The 15,481-nt window shown below is 32.9% G+C and overlaps 2 protein-coding genes across 2 annotated transcripts; both read right to left on the bottom strand.

The window, feature by feature from the left end:
- Positions 1-4,154: 4,154 nt before the first annotated feature.
- Positions 4,155-5,705, bottom strand: LOC134229696 (uncharacterized). Its single transcript, XM_062711467.1, has 3 exons — positions 5,587-5,705; positions 4,841-5,110; positions 4,155-4,535 (listed from the first exon to the last, which is right to left on the bottom strand). The coding sequence occupies exons 1-3, from the start codon at positions 5,648-5,650 to the stop codon at positions 4,321-4,323; spliced, it is 549 nt and encodes a 182-aa protein (XP_062567451.1). The 5' UTR covers positions 5,651-5,705; the 3' UTR covers positions 4,155-4,320.
- Positions 5,706-8,760: 3,055 nt separating this feature from the next.
- LOC134229687 (uncharacterized) lies at positions 8,761-9,975 on the bottom strand. The gene is made up of 3 exons (XM_062711456.1): positions 9,844-9,975; positions 9,299-9,545; positions 8,761-8,990 (listed from the first exon to the last, which is right to left on the bottom strand). The coding sequence occupies exons 2-3, from the start codon at positions 9,486-9,488 to the stop codon at positions 8,809-8,811; spliced, it is 372 nt and encodes a 123-aa protein (XP_062567440.1). The 5' UTR covers positions 9,489-9,545; positions 9,844-9,975; the 3' UTR covers positions 8,761-8,808.
- Positions 9,976-15,481: the final 5,506 nt, after the last annotated feature.

Raw genomic sequence — 15,481 nt, 5'->3', positions numbered from 1 at the left:
TTTAATACAGGGAAGATTATACTTACTTATGACACTGAAAAATATCCAACCATTTACGAATGATAAGGCTGCCATAGCGTTAGGAAAAAAATTGGTTTGATTAGAATTCGAATGTAAATAAACACGCAATTTTGGAAATAAACTTCCGGGTAAGGAAAATTCAGACTACGTATAGAATAACCTAGTTTAAATAATCCAAAAGTACGGCAATGATACGCCTTAAAAAATTGCCATTCCGTACGGTTCACAAATCTGACAGCGTAATTGAAATCGTTACGGATAAATGATTTTGCTTTAAATCGTCTGGACTAATTGGTTATGCTACAAAGAATTCATTCCTTCGAAGGCTACCGCCGTCATATGACCTACAATTAATAATTAAACTATGTATACGAACCATTTATACAAATACTGATTTTTTTCAACAGTGTGTGCCAGCATATTCAATATCGTCCGTTAGTGCCTTAAAATTGTTTACACACTCTTGGTGTGGTAAAAAGACCACATCTCTTAAAAATTAATACTAGTAATTCAACTCTTATATCAACATTTTTAAAACTCCCTGTGTGGTTTGCATTTTTCTTTTTGTATTTTAACACCGTGTGATGTTTCTTTGAACTTTGATTTTTTATTTAATTTATCTTATTGTAGGTTATCTCGTCCAGTCATATTTTTTAAAATTGATTTGTATAACTTTCTCAAACTTAAATCAAGAGACCTTTGTTTTTAGAAAAGATTGCCTGTATACTCGCAAAATAACTTGAATTAAATGTTGTGATCAAATTTATATACACATTTAAGGACCAGTTACTACATGTAGTTATATTTGAAAATCTATTTTATAACATAGACGAAAAGAGGTACCTTTATAATGTGACTAAGGTAAGTACAGTGAAGACATGTATTGGCATATTTTGCATATATGCTCTTATTTCTGCATAGTGCACACGGCCAAGCTTGGATTGCGTATGGTGATATGTTATATATCACCGAGGCGTCCGAGTCAGGTTTGAAAACCCGTCACAGTACCTTAGGTTTTTGTTGACCAAATCCAATTCATATAACTTTAATACAGACATAAACGGGTGTCTTTATAAGTCACTTTATTTTGATCCTGTCACTTTCAAGATTCAAAATATCCTGGCACGTCTGCCAACTTGGTGGGATGCAACTGCATTCTTTAGGTCTTACGCGTCTGGTTTCCAGTATTCTTAAATGCTTCGCCGTATGTCCTCCTCAACTTTCTGTCTTGTACAGGTCTTAAACCACTATAGAGGAGAATAAAGGCGCAAAGTTAAATACTAGTACTCTGTTACTAGAGAGGTATCCTTGGCTAACTTTGTCTGTTTGTTCAGTTCTTTGTTTGCTGTTTAACGTCATTCTCGACAACTTTTATTCATATAGATTCATGAGATTTGCAATCTTTTTTCGGTGGCGAGCTGCCTCTCATACTCGACACTCAGAGTCATTGATCAGTGAGGAATCGTTTTCATTCTCACACCTATACCGCGGCACGGGATCTTGGTTTATACGGTCTCATCCGAATGAAGGGTCTCCACATCCACTACCTTGATTTGAACCCGCGACGTAAGGATCAACTACTTACTCCAAGATTCAAGAAAAGACGTTCTAATCATTATGCCAAGCGGGCAACCCTTAGCTAAGAATTAAAATTCAGTATGTATTATCTCAGTGCAGTCCAAATGGACTTTTACGAGAAGCATTGACTTTCACAGTTGACGGTTTACTTAACATTTAAACCTGCATTGTGTATGGAGGTACGGAATTGATAATAGACAATAACACCTTTCTAGTGGTCATAGGTTATGCCCCTAATGTTGTTTGGGGAATTAACATGTGAAGACCGAGAGTTGAGGGTAGGGTGGTATTCGTTTTCTTTAAGAACAACTGATTTACGCTTTGAAACGACCCGTTATTTTGGTTAGATTAACTGTTGAGCTAAATATTTTATCGTAAAAGAGCTACCGTACATTGTTCAAGGGTAAAAGTAAGCTGTCAACTGTGAAAGTCAGCGCTACTCATAAAAGTCCAATACTCTGACAGTTTTAATCTACTGGAATTAATGTAGAATTAACGATTTTTAGTGTTACTAAAACGTTATCTTCAGTTTTATACGAAACTAATCAAGGAAAACCATCTCGTTTCATCCCTGTTCAAGGCCTGTTCCCAGCAGTGAGTAATTATAAAATGATAAATGCAATTGCACCCAGTATTTGTATAGGTTAACTTTGTTTAATACTAACTATAATTTGGTAACAGGAATATTGTTCAAAATCTTAAACGTGAAAAAGAAGAAAACACTTTTTGTTGCCTTCAACTCGACATTTGGATATTTCGACGACGAACTATAAATTAATAATAATTTTTTCCATTCTTATATGGACATGATGTTGAAATAAAAGATACTACAAAGTCTGACACATCCGCATCATATTTGGATCTTTTACTAGAAAAAGACGTTATTTGTTATCTAACAGCAAAGCTTTATGATTATTTCTTTAGTACTATTTAAAACATTGAACTCAAATTTAAATCAGTGAAATCAGAATCAAAATCTTAATAATATGTCAAAATTTCATATAAATAGCATTGGAAACAGACGATTGGTGTCATGATTTTCAAAGTGTTGTTGGAATTGAGTTTGATGAAAATGACGTCAATCGCGTAACCGGCGCACGGATATATAATAAATAGTTTTGAATAAGGTTTGTATGCATCAGAGACAGGAAAAAACAGTACAGAAGTGACATTACACACTAGATTTTAATAGGGAAGTTATTTTTAAATGGCATGAGATTCAATGAGATTTTTTCCTTTATACCAAAAATAGTTACAGCATATAAGAAGTAGAGTACTCTTTGTAAAGGTACGCAGACAATGGGGAACAATCTTGGCCACGAACCTCGTCAAACAAAATGTATTCTCTGCTACCTACAATGTATGGCGATCTTTCGACTTAATTTCGACTAAAATTTGAATCTGCTTGTAACAAAACAACAACAAAACAGCGGACAGTAGTGAATTTGAATAAGTCCCTTAGTCAAGAGTGGTCTTTCACTTAAGAAAAATATTGAATGTTAACGTTTACAGACGCATGTGAAGCAGAAAAAGAGATCATATAACGTTATAAGAGACGTAAATTACGCTTGCTTTCGAGCGCCGATGTACACTTACATGCTTGCTTTATTTTTTCATAATTTTCTTATTAAATGTGATATCATCATGGAATTTGAAATGCATGATCATAAAATGTTACTTTTTGTTATGACAAGAAAAGAAATTTAATTCAGCAAAGAGAAAATTAACTGTTTTCCTTGTCTACGACTTTTTGGGACAACCCTCGTACTATGTAAACAAAAAACATACAAATAAATGTTTAAAAAATGAATAATGTTATTAATTCATGTACATTGATTACGTAAATGAGGTTCTATTAATGACGAACAGGGGTGTGGCAATTTACAAATAACTTCATGGAATGCTTCAGTACTTATCAACGTACGATGTTATTACGTGCCGCACTATTAACAAAGCAATCGCTGTACCTTTAAACAAAGTAAATTACAAAAAAAAACACGTTTACATGAAAAAAAAATAATGTCCTTGAAAGAAAATTCAAATTAAAAGGAATAAACATTTCCCTTTTTATAAAATATGTATCGACGTTGCATATAGTTTCTATATACCGGTATGATAAAGTCAAATGTTTGTATGTATTTGGAGCACAAATATATTTCAATTTTATACATGCACGCTATTTACAAACAAATGTCCATCAAGAACTTATCAAAGTTAAAATGTTATAGTAGAATATAATATATGTAAATCAGTAAAATCCATTGTGCCTAGCCCTCTTATTAAATTAACCCTGTTAAATTCGAAAGCATAACAGTTTTTAATACGTATCACAAAGTATTTTCCTCCTTTTTCATTTGTGAAATGTTAAATTTTTTGAAAAATATCCATTATATATCATATTTCTTGGTTTGAAAATTCAAACCTCTGAATGTCGTTGGCAAAACAATATCATTTTTATAATCTGGAAATATTTGTAATCTTTCTCCCTATTTAGATAGTTGTAATGCAAGTTATAAACTGCAAAGTTTAAACTAACTTTTACCCGCACCAAAATGATTTTCTTTCAATATTCTATGGAAAAATATTTTCAGAAAGATTATTTTCTAGTAGATCTTTTTAAAATTATATTTTATGATAAATCTTTTTCGTGAGAATTCCTTTCTTTCAAAAATGATGACATGTATATTTTTATGTCAAAACAAGCAAACTACAGAGTATCCATTAGTATTTTGCAGGTAATGGAGGCGCGTTTCCGTCTTCTCCAGAAGGTCCCGGTTGTTGACTGAAATCTTGTGGTTGCCCGAATCCTTGTGGTTGTCCATATCCTTGTGGTTGCCCAAATCCTTGTGGTGGTGGATATCCCATAGGTACTCCATATACCGGTTGCCCATATTGGACATGCACGGGCTGTACAAACATGGGCTGACCATAATTCGCTTTAAAAAAATCAAATTTACACTTGTATATTTCATGCTCATGCATATTCTTTTTAAAAAAACTGAATAGTGTTTGTAATGTCAGATTTTCAAAAATTTTGCTTGTGACCATATGGTGGTATTTCATGCAGCACTTATCGAATTCTGCATTATACAATTGTTGCTACTCTTGTATCTTCACAAAAACAATTTAGTTTCTTAATTAGTTGCAAATATTACAGTTTTATTATGAAAATTTTCTAAGCTCTCATATAAACTTCTATACACCAGTATTTAATTTGGATAAAAACTCAAACACCACATACCTGTGTGCATTGTATTTACACTTGTAGCAGTAGTTGTCGTCCCTATTGGCCGTACATTAGTAACAGTAGCTCTACGTGGAGCCGGTTTGCATTTTTTGCAGACGACTGCTACACAAAATATTATGATACCAATGCAAACTACACAACCAATGACACCTCCAATGACAGCACCAGTAGTAGAGCCATCATAGTTACTGTAAGAATAATAACATCTATACCCCGAAGCCGCTGTATAATAGCAGTAGGAAGTTGCTGATACCACGTGATGACCTAAAAACAAATACAGCAGATTTCTCAAATCGAACACGTTCTTAAATACAAAGGTAACTACATTATTCGTATCTGTCAGTAATATTCGGCAAAAGACATTTTAAAATTCTTTTTTTTTAATAATTCTAAAACATGCGTTATTCTGTCAAGGTTCAGTATTTATATGTTTTAACATACTAGTACTAGAAAGAATTGAAGAAAACAATCTCTCTCTCTCCTACGACTACTACTACCCTGAGATAATCGTAGGTTTTTATTTTATACATTGAAAATGTTATGATTTGTTCAATAGATGATAAAATCTACAGCAAGTGTTAAATTGGGCACATCATGTTGCATCCATTAACTATCAATGCAAGCTACAATGATCAGATAAAAACAGTCTTTTTCAAGTAAAACAGCTTGAGAAATAAATTAAAATCCAACTGATCATCCCTTTAACTAAAAATGAATTAAAAAAATAAAACAATACTTACTTATTAGGCTACAGAAGCTGCTTAAAAATATGAAAGTATTTGAAACTGTAGATGATAAGGCCATGTCGTTTGAGAAGAAAACTGTAAAGGGATGCAAATATGAGGTTAACACACAGTTCCCTTAAAATTAATCGAGTGATATAATCAATTTAGAGTTCGTGTTAATGACACATTGAATCACGAATTCCATTTAAATTTGCAGATAGAATACAGACCATTACATTGTCTTTCTTCATGGTCCACATGCACGTGTACTGAGCCCGTGATTTTTGGTCAGGGCACTTTTGTGTCAATCTTAGGGGTTTAGAATTTATCACACTATTGTGTTATCTAAAATATTATTATCTAAATTGTTAACAAGAATTTAACCCTCAAATATTAAAATGCATAAAAGAATATTACAGATGATTTTCTTCTTAATATTTCATGAAAAAAGACTAGATTCAATAGAGAAAAATATGTATATTTTTCCTACCGTCAAACATAGATTTTTCATGAAAAAAAAAATAACTTAAGTACGTTTGAATAATTTTGGAGCACATTAAAATTAATGGATAGCATATGCTTGTTTCAAATGGATATAAACATTTTTTTAAGTTTTGAATCTTCTTTTTTTTTCATGAAATAAATTTTCTTTTCCTAGCTCTTCATACTGAAATAAACCTCCATAAGACTTTTGATGAAAAATGTGTGCAAATTTGGTTAAATAAGAATTTAAGCCTTTTTGATAACAAGAGGACAACTGAAATTAATCATATTTGAACTTGATTTTTCATTTTAAATATGTATACATACAGATGTAAATATACACATTTCAATCCAGTGTCTTTGTTATTGTACCAATGTATTTCAGGTTATGAGGTTGAATTTTCTCTAACCTAGTGCCTTGTTACACCTGGCCGTCTGATCCAAGGACTTCCATCCATGCTAATGAGATGTGAGGGTCTGGTGAGACATGATGTACTACATATTTGCATTTGCTACTCTCCATCATTTTCATTTTGCTTTTTTCTATCTAGAGGTGTCAGCGGCAGGCGCTGGCACGATAAAGATCCCTCACTGCTCAATGGCCCTGAGTGCCGAGTAAAGGTCAAAATTTGAAGCCCTTCACCGGCATACGGTGACGTCTCCATATGAGTGAAAAAAATTCTCAAGAGGGACGTTAAACAATATACAATCAATCAATCTATCTAGAGCAATGAAAATGCACACATGTACTTACATGTAGTCATTTTTAGGATGTCCTGGCATTGCTTCGCGAAAAAGTTATATTGCTGCATACTTTTGCCCTATATATGCAAGACAGATCATGTCAACCTGCAACTTAATTATGTAGCCATACATGTGACTTATTTATATCAACATTCAACAAGAATTATGAAGACATGCGGCTTATTCATGCTATCATGCAACAACGATCGTGAAGATACGCGGCTTATTTATATCATCATGCAAAATTATGTTGAGATGCAAGTAACCAATCTTTTAAAGAATCTAATTTTAATGTTTGTAGATTACATGTACTTACCAACTTACGCCATTATAAGATACAAAATGCAAGTTATATTCAACAAATTAGTATATCCATTTTTGTTTTTCAAAATATAATCTTAATATAAGCATGATACTTATATTTCAAGTTTTTTAAAATACATTTTACAGGGTTTGCTTTTTTAGGTGTTTTCATTATATATTGAACGAAAAAAAATCTCTAATACATGAAAAAAAGAAAATTTTATTATTTATGTATTCTGATTGAGAAATGTGTTTTCATATTTAAACATTTCTGTCAAATTAAAGAACAAAGCTAAATTTTATAGTCTTTTTAATTCTCAGCTTTGCCGACCGTCATGTCTATGTACTGATTCACAGTTTAAAAATTTATGAATTATGATATTTAAAATCATGATCTAATAAAATAATTTCATGATATGTATGGAAACAGTTTAGCTTAAACAAAACCAAGTTACATTCTATATCAAAATATGAAATGCGATGCAAGTACATAGACACATATATTTCTTTCTTAAAAAGACTTTCACATACTATATAGCATATGCGTGATTTAACAAGCAAAAGTTTCGATATATAAATTAACTTTCTTACTAGTACAATAGTACACATTTGACGAATAGGATTCACATAGCATCATTACGAGTATGAGAAAAAAAAATTACACTTGACGTTATTAAATCACCTAGAATTACGTTTCTTTGAGGCATTATTGTCTCAATCAATTTGATTGCATGCACATTATGTTAGAACGTAGAAACATTGTAAATTCTACTTCAGTATCTACAAAAAACTAATTTAAAAAAAAATGGATAAAATACTTTACTCCTTCGTAGTTAAAATAGGATAAAAAATGTCAAAGGCTGGAATGTATTGTAAAAAAAAAACAATGGCAAAGTCTAACAACACCACTTCCTTAACAATAAGATCTTAACAGATTTCAATGTGACAACGTTAAATAATTCTACATTGATAAACCCAGTGTTTTATACAATTAAAAGAAATATTTTCCAAAAAATTTTAAAACCTATCTTACTATTACATTTTTACGCCCTTCACTCAGGAACTCTGGTGAAAAATCCTGCTTTTTAATAAAAGATTCAGAAAATAATATATATTGAAAGATTTATATTTATGTCAATGCATATTTCCATGAGTTAAAGAACACGCACTATTTAAATACTTGTACATGTAAAAGATAAATATTGAATGTTCTTTTAATTGTAAACAAAAATTGATTATCAAGTCATTAACAAATATAAACACACACACACACCCTCTCTCTCTCACACACACGCACTAATAATTAATGTATAATTGTATTTTACAAAATATCAAAATCTAAATGAAAAACAAATCAAATTTTACACATACATTTTTTCTTCAAGTATGGCACATGTACATGTATGATGTTAGCTTAATTATGATTTATATGCTGAAGTGTAATCAACAACTGTTATACAAATTTAGCATTGGGAAAATGATTAACTTTCTTACACATAGTAAGTAGTTAAAGCATGACTTTTCATCAGTCACTTTTGACAAATTGCCTATGATAAATAATTACAGCGGTATATAAAATATTAGTACAAAAAGCTTCAGAGACATATGAGGTACGTATTTTTTTCACAAATCAAAATGACCATGGTTATTTTGATATGCATCACAATGTATGAAAATACTGAACTAAAACCCCGAAGATGGTTGAGTTTAGTACGTAAAGTTACCACCAAGTTGTGGTCCGTATTGATTGTACTGAGTTGTTCCTGCTTGTGATTGTCCGAATCCAGATGACTGTGCATATCCGCTTAGATTATTCCCGGACTGTCCATTTCCAGTTTGCCAATATCTGGACTGTCCATCATGACACACACCAAACTGACCATGTCCGCCTGCTGTGAATGAAAGCATAGAATGAAAAGTCTATCAAAAAGTGTTCTCATGTTTTTGAAAAGATATAATATTCTCTTATTTGAATGGAAAAAGTATCATATTTGAGGAAAAAATTTCATTTTCTTCCATCAATCGAAACATAATATTAATATTGTTTTCTAAATCTTATGATTTTCGGTCTGTTTCTCTGTACATGTATATTTGTACATGTAGATAATGTCAACGTTTAGTCATTTTTGTACCTAATATCACATCGATGCTTTTGCTATTGTGAACGTAGAAGGGTCGAAAAAGTGTTAGACTATACCTTGTGTATTACTATTGAAATTTGTACCAATTTGCCCATTTGGTTGAATATTCATTCCTTTCTTCTTCTTCCACTTCAGGAAACAAATGAGCGCTACCATCGCCGGAAAGAAAACTCCAAACGCAACGATCATAGGTATGTAAACCACGATGTAATCATCATCGTCATCATAGTAATCATAATCCGACATTTCATAGGGTCATGGGGTCACGACAACAATGTTGAAAACCGGAAACAACACGGCACTCTGAAACACAAACCAATTACAATAATGTACATTTCTTGAAAGAATGTGATTTCTAATGACAGATGAAAGTAAAAAGTTTTAAAAGGATAAATCGACATGAAACTTAAATCGTCCAATAAGAAACACAAGCTTAAGGCAAACTTATGATGATCAATTTTTCATGGTGCGAAACTAAGTACTGAAAGCTAGCAAGATATCTATATTTTAACATTACAACAACACCAGTTAGCACAAGACAGTCAAAAAGACACATAATTGATTCAATATCTTATTTTCAGTTAACATTGTAAATACTTACATCTGAAATTGATGTTCGTTTATAAATTGCACCGAAGTTTAAAAACAGCTAGAATCCAGTGTTAATGATATTTGTATAATTGCACGTTCCACCGCAGTATAAACCTCTGTATTTTTTAAATTCCAAGTGCTTATGCACTATATGATGTGTGTAATAGGACAATATGGTATAGTTTAAAAGCCCTTCGTTAGTGTATTGGGGTCTTTCATGGATAATGACCGCGATTGTCGATCATTGGATTTTAACATTGATTTCAACATAAACATCGAATCAATACAGAGACCACCTGAATGAAGGATATCATCAGACGATATTGTTGGACGAAGTATTTTGGAGTGACTGTTTAATTAACCATTATTACATGACGGAACGTGTAATTTTTAAAGAAGGTTTTGTAACACATTTGCACATGAATGAACTACTGAACGACTGATCGATAGGTTTTATGCTGTGTTACAATCTCATTCAACTTGTATAAAAACAGCACTACACACAGTGCAGGGCTTCCTAATCAAACATTAATTTGGTACTAAGGTCCATTGAGCAGTAAAAGGATCTTTATCGCACAAACGCTAACGTGACAAGGGACCTCGTTTTCTTTTCGAGAAAGACCCGTGATTTTCACTATTTAATATTCGGGTATTTGGCGAGGTAACAGTTATGAAATATATATTGGTGCTCACGTGTTTACAGGGTGCGGACCTCCTGATGAGGAAGCAAACATTCTATCACCAGACAACCGTGACTGTTAACAATAGAGCGAGAAAAAATGTAAATTTGCAAAATAAGTAGCAATTAGTTATATTATCTAGACATGTACCCTCTGATTAACTTTATTAAGAATATTATATTAAACCTCCAGAAAGTTTTTTTTAAATTCTTTAAATAGGTGTCTATAAATGAGTAATTTTCACATGCAGAACTCCATGCAATTAAAAGCAGCAGCATATTTTTGGATGCAACACTTTTATTTCATGTATTTGTTTGATTTTGTTTTTATTTTAAATTATTTTATTTTTGTTTAGAAAGGATCCTGTAAAAAGTTGACTTATTGACCCAATAAAGAACATAAAAGAAAAAAAAATCAAATATTTCATTTTTAAAATAGCCTGAAATATATCCCATTCTCATTTCCCGTGTCAGAAAGGTCGTGGTAGTACATGTAGCAAGGTTTCCTTTGTTAAGCTCTCAGCACTATAAAGTTTCGAGTTTTTCGGATAAAACTTATAAACTTAGGTCCCATGTCACGGCGGACGTTGGTATTGTAAAGAAGACTCACTACTCAATGGTCCTTAATGACGAATAAGAACCTCAACCTAAATATCTGGACATTTTTATATTAGTGAAAAAATTCATTCAAATGAGACATAAAACACCTGACATGAAACTCAAGTTATCTGAAAAACACAAGAACACGAAATAAAATTCAACAGGTTATTAAATAAATGTAATAATTCTAATATTACTTTGGGCGGCTTTTGTAATATTTTTGAAGAAAAAAGAGGGATGAATAAAGATTAATCAAATTTACCATGATAACTCCAATTGTGTACTTTTAGGGAAAATTTGGAAGGTCTTTAAAATTCATTCTCCAAGTCTAGGAAGAAAAATTCAAAGAATTGTCCGTTTTTCTACCTCTGATATGAAACTAAGTCTTTTCCGCAAAAAATATTGTATTACATGTCCTTAATTGGCGAATGACTTGTATCAACCCATTTATATCTCTTGAACAATTATATAACACACCAAATCAGTTTCATAGCAGATGATCCCATCTCTGATGTTTCGGATGTTTGCTCTGCTCCTATTTTGTATTGTTTTATGGACTTTGATATTGAATACTGTTCGTTATCTCCACGTCCTTCTATTATGATTGATTGATTGTATACTGTTTAACGTCCCTCTCCAGAATATTTCACCGATATGGAGACGTCACCATTGCCGGTGAAGGGCTGCAAATTTGGGCCTATGCTCGGCACTCAGGGCCATTGAGCAGGGAGGGATCTTTATCGTGCCACACCTGCTGTGACACGGGGACTCGGTTTATACGGTCTCACCTGAAGGACCGCGCCATTTAGTCGCCTTTTACGACAAGCAAGGGGGTACTGAAGACCTATTCTAACCCGGATCCTCACGGGATCCTTCTATTATCCTTCTTTTATGAATATCAATCAAGTGAAAAAAAGTCAAGAAAGATAAATATACAATAAAGAATTTTATTCTTGCCACTCATAATAGCGAAGAAGAATTATGAATGATAGTTCTGATAAATTGTGAATAAAGTCAGGTATATGTAAAAACCTGTACGTGTCCAGATAAACTTTAAGAATTGGACATTAAATGTAAAAAAACAAACATTCACCGCTTCATAGCGAAGCAGAAATTATAGTTGTTTGGGAAATATTTATATCAGTGTTAGAGAAACCAACATGATTTTGGTGTTCATCCACTCATATACAAAGGCTAAAATATTATGTGATTTATAAATAAACATTCCAACAAAAAACAAACAAGAAATCCGATTTGCATACGATTTAAAATCACAATATCACAGTCAGTATATGGCATTTCTAGGCGGAATATAGGAAGACGCTTTGATTGGTTAATAAGTAGAAAGTGGTGGTGGAGAGTAGGCGGGGTTACCACCAGATGGTGGTGGATACTGAATGAATGGCTGAATCCTGACTGGTGTTGTCTGTAACTTGGAGGTGGATGTCCATAACCTGGTTATACATGATCACCTGTTCATGATAAATTGTGCGTAATATAATATACAACAGATAATATTATGAACTAAATGATATTTTATGAATCTATAAATAAATCAACTGCAACCGCTACTTTTTATTTACTCCTGCTATCCGTTACTTGTATATAACATGTTATGGATTTGTAAATTTATACTGGTAGGTGATAACGAATTCTAAATTTTCGGAATATTTCTTTTTATTATGTCGTTACTGATTAATTATTATTTTTTTAGCCACTGATTATAATAAATCATAAGAAATGTACATCATATTCTATAAAAGCTACCTTGATTTCAATGGACTTCTAAAAGGGAAAAAAGGATTTGGGTACAATGATTTTGTTACACACTTACTTAATGTAGTCACAGTTTTTGCTCCAGGTCTGACTTGAACGACTCTTGATCGATTTGTTGTCTGACAACATTTAAATTTGAAGTATAAGACTCCTACGATGATTGCAAAAGCAATGACACCGATTACTATTCCAGCAATGGTCCCGCCGTCGGTGCTGCCGGACGAGGAAGAGGAGTAGTAGTAATAATAGTAATAGTAGTAGTAACAGCGATAGGACGTGTAGTAGTACGAGTAATAGCAGTAAGATGCTGCTGATGCAAACTGGTAACCTGAAATAGAATAGAAACAGAGATATCAAACGCCTTTGAAAAAGTTTGTTGCTAAGATGTAATTTATTCACTAAATGTTGACATAATTAATAAGATTATGGAAAGGGCTAACTAGGTTTCCATTTTTGAGAAATGTTACTGAATACTTATCAATTTGTCTTTTTACATGATGAGCAGTTGTTATGCCAATGCTTAAATAAATGGGAGGGTATAACGTGATCGGGATTTCCTTCTGTCCGTCCGTCTGCACGTCCATTCGTCTGTCTATCCGTCTGTCCGTTCGTCGATTACGCTTTGCAATACCCATCTCTTTCCCTTAGCTGCTCTTAATATGCCACTGAATGAATTTCGATTAGACTTTCACACTATCGTTGTTACAAAGTGCCATTTTGCTTCTTTTATTTAACAATTTAATTGGACACATATTTTGGCTTTCCCATAGTAAAACATTGACATTGCATTTATTTTCTATAATATTGAAGGGTACCCATTTCATATTAGCAACTCCTCCTATAATATTGCATAAACTACATGTATAATTATACCTTAACAGATTCTTTATTATATAATGCCATTGTATATCTCCTACTTTATTTTTTGATCCGACACTTATTTCATGTCTCCCTGAACAAAACATGGATTTTGCCATTATAATGGTATGGGAGGTGAGGATTATAAATTAGTGAGCTCAATGCTCACAGTACCTCTAGTTTTCTCTGGGAGATTTTCAATAAAGTCTCATCTTTACAGTGAACATTTACTCCTTTAAAAATCAAATTCAGGACCAATGCTTTAACGCTTGTTAATTGTACATATACTGACAAACTAGTAAATTCTGGTATGATTAACTGCCTTTTTATTTGTTGGTACTAAGAAAGGTCTGATATAGAGATGATAAAATTAATGTTATGGAATGGGGAAAATTTCACACAAGTTTATTCAGCAACGCAGAGAATTTTTCATAATTAAGAAAAAGGTCAAGGTCAAGTGAACGGTTACATTTTTTATCATACCCCCACTTGAAAAGTCGGAGGGTATATATTAATCGGAATGTCCTTCTGTCTGTCCTTTTGTACACCCGTCCGATCGTCCAACCGCCTGTTACAGTTTTGGGTACCCATCTATTATCCACAATTTCTATTACTACAGAATCTTCGTTCTAATAGTGTCATTTTGCACCTCCTATTTTACAATTTGATTCGACGCATTTTTTTGGGGTTTCCATAACAAACATGGAAACTGCTATTCTAGACATTCTGTCTATAAAATTGAATCTCTTTTCCGCAACTCCTCTTTTTTCACTGACCCCGTGGGGATCCGGATTACATGTAGAATAGGTCCTCAGTACCCCCTTGCTTGTCGTAAAAGGCGACTAAATGGGGCGGTCCTTCTGATGAGACCGTATAAACCGAGGCCCCGTGTCACAGCAGGTGTGGCACGATAAAGACCCCTCCCTGCTCAAAGGCCTTGGGTGCCGAGCATAGGCCTAAACAGCCCTTCAATGGCAATGGTGACGTCTCCATATCAGTGAAATATTCTGGAGAGGGACGTTAAACAGTACACAATCAATCAATCTTTTTTCACTGATTAAAAGTTAAAGATATTTTCTTTATTACATGATGCAATGATTAACCTCCAATTTTTGGTCTGACAATTATTGTGGGTCTTTCAGCGCAAAACCTGAATTTTGATATATAATACATGTAATTACATGAGAGGCAGGGTATCATTTAGTGCGCTCACAGTACCTCTAGTTTCCTTAATATTAATGCCAAGCAGTGCAAATGCTAACTAGAAGAATCTTACCTATAATATGTCAAAAAATAAGTTAACATAATATTTCACAAAAGCATAAATGCCATGCAATGTGTATGGAAATTGCCAATTCTATATCTTTTAAAGTTCTCAATGTATTTTCCATGACGGTGGGACAGACGGACGTATACGTTCGCACGTACAGACATACAGGCAGGACAGGTAGACAGAGAGACAAGATAAAATGATCCCTCAGTGTATCGCTTTGCAGGCGATACAAAAACATAAATGATCCTCCATTCTCAAAACGACCCTTAAGTACATTGTACATTAACTTGCCCTCTTTCGTTTTATTATTATTTTATTTATTCATTTCAAGATATGGCAAGGCAAAAAAATAAATGCAAAAACTTATGTTAACTTTGTTATCAATGAGTCATCCAATTTGAATGAATGAAGTGTTTTGAAATTCGCTCTGTGACTTTAAATGTTTTTTCAATGTATAATAAA

This window comes from Saccostrea cucullata, unplaced genomic scaffold (genome assembly GCF_032062105.1).
Source record: "Saccostrea cucullata isolate Sc308-1 unplaced genomic scaffold, CSIRO_AGI_Scuc_v1 ctg14712, whole genome shotgun sequence".
Taxonomy (NCBI): domain Eukaryota; kingdom Metazoa; phylum Mollusca; class Bivalvia; order Ostreida; family Ostreidae; genus Saccostrea; species Saccostrea cuccullata.
The sequence above is the reverse complement of the archived record's forward strand: the minus strand, read 5'-3'. Positions and strand labels throughout refer to the sequence as shown.

Excerpts from the sequence above, each read along its gene's own strand:
- LOC134229687 (XM_062711456.1), bottom strand. The coding sequence starts at position 9,488 with ATGTCGGATTATGATTACTATGATGACGATGATGATTACATCGTGGTT. Across the intron at positions 8,991-9,298 it reads TTTCAATAGTAATACACAAG|GCGGACATGGTCAGTTTGGT; the intron begins GTATAGTCTAAC and ends CATTCACAGCAG.
- LOC134229696 (XM_062711467.1), bottom strand. The coding sequence starts at position 5,650 with ATGGCCTTATCATCTACAGTTTCAAATACTTTCATATTTTTAAGCAGC. Across the intron at positions 5,111-5,586 it reads CAGCTTCTGTAGCCTAATAA|GTCATCACGTGGTATCAGCA; the intron begins GTAAGTATTGTT and ends ATTTGTTTTTAG. Across the intron at positions 4,536-4,840 it reads TGTAAATACAATGCACACAG|CGAATTATGGTCAGCCCATG; the intron begins GTATGTGGTGTT and ends ATTTTTTTAAAG.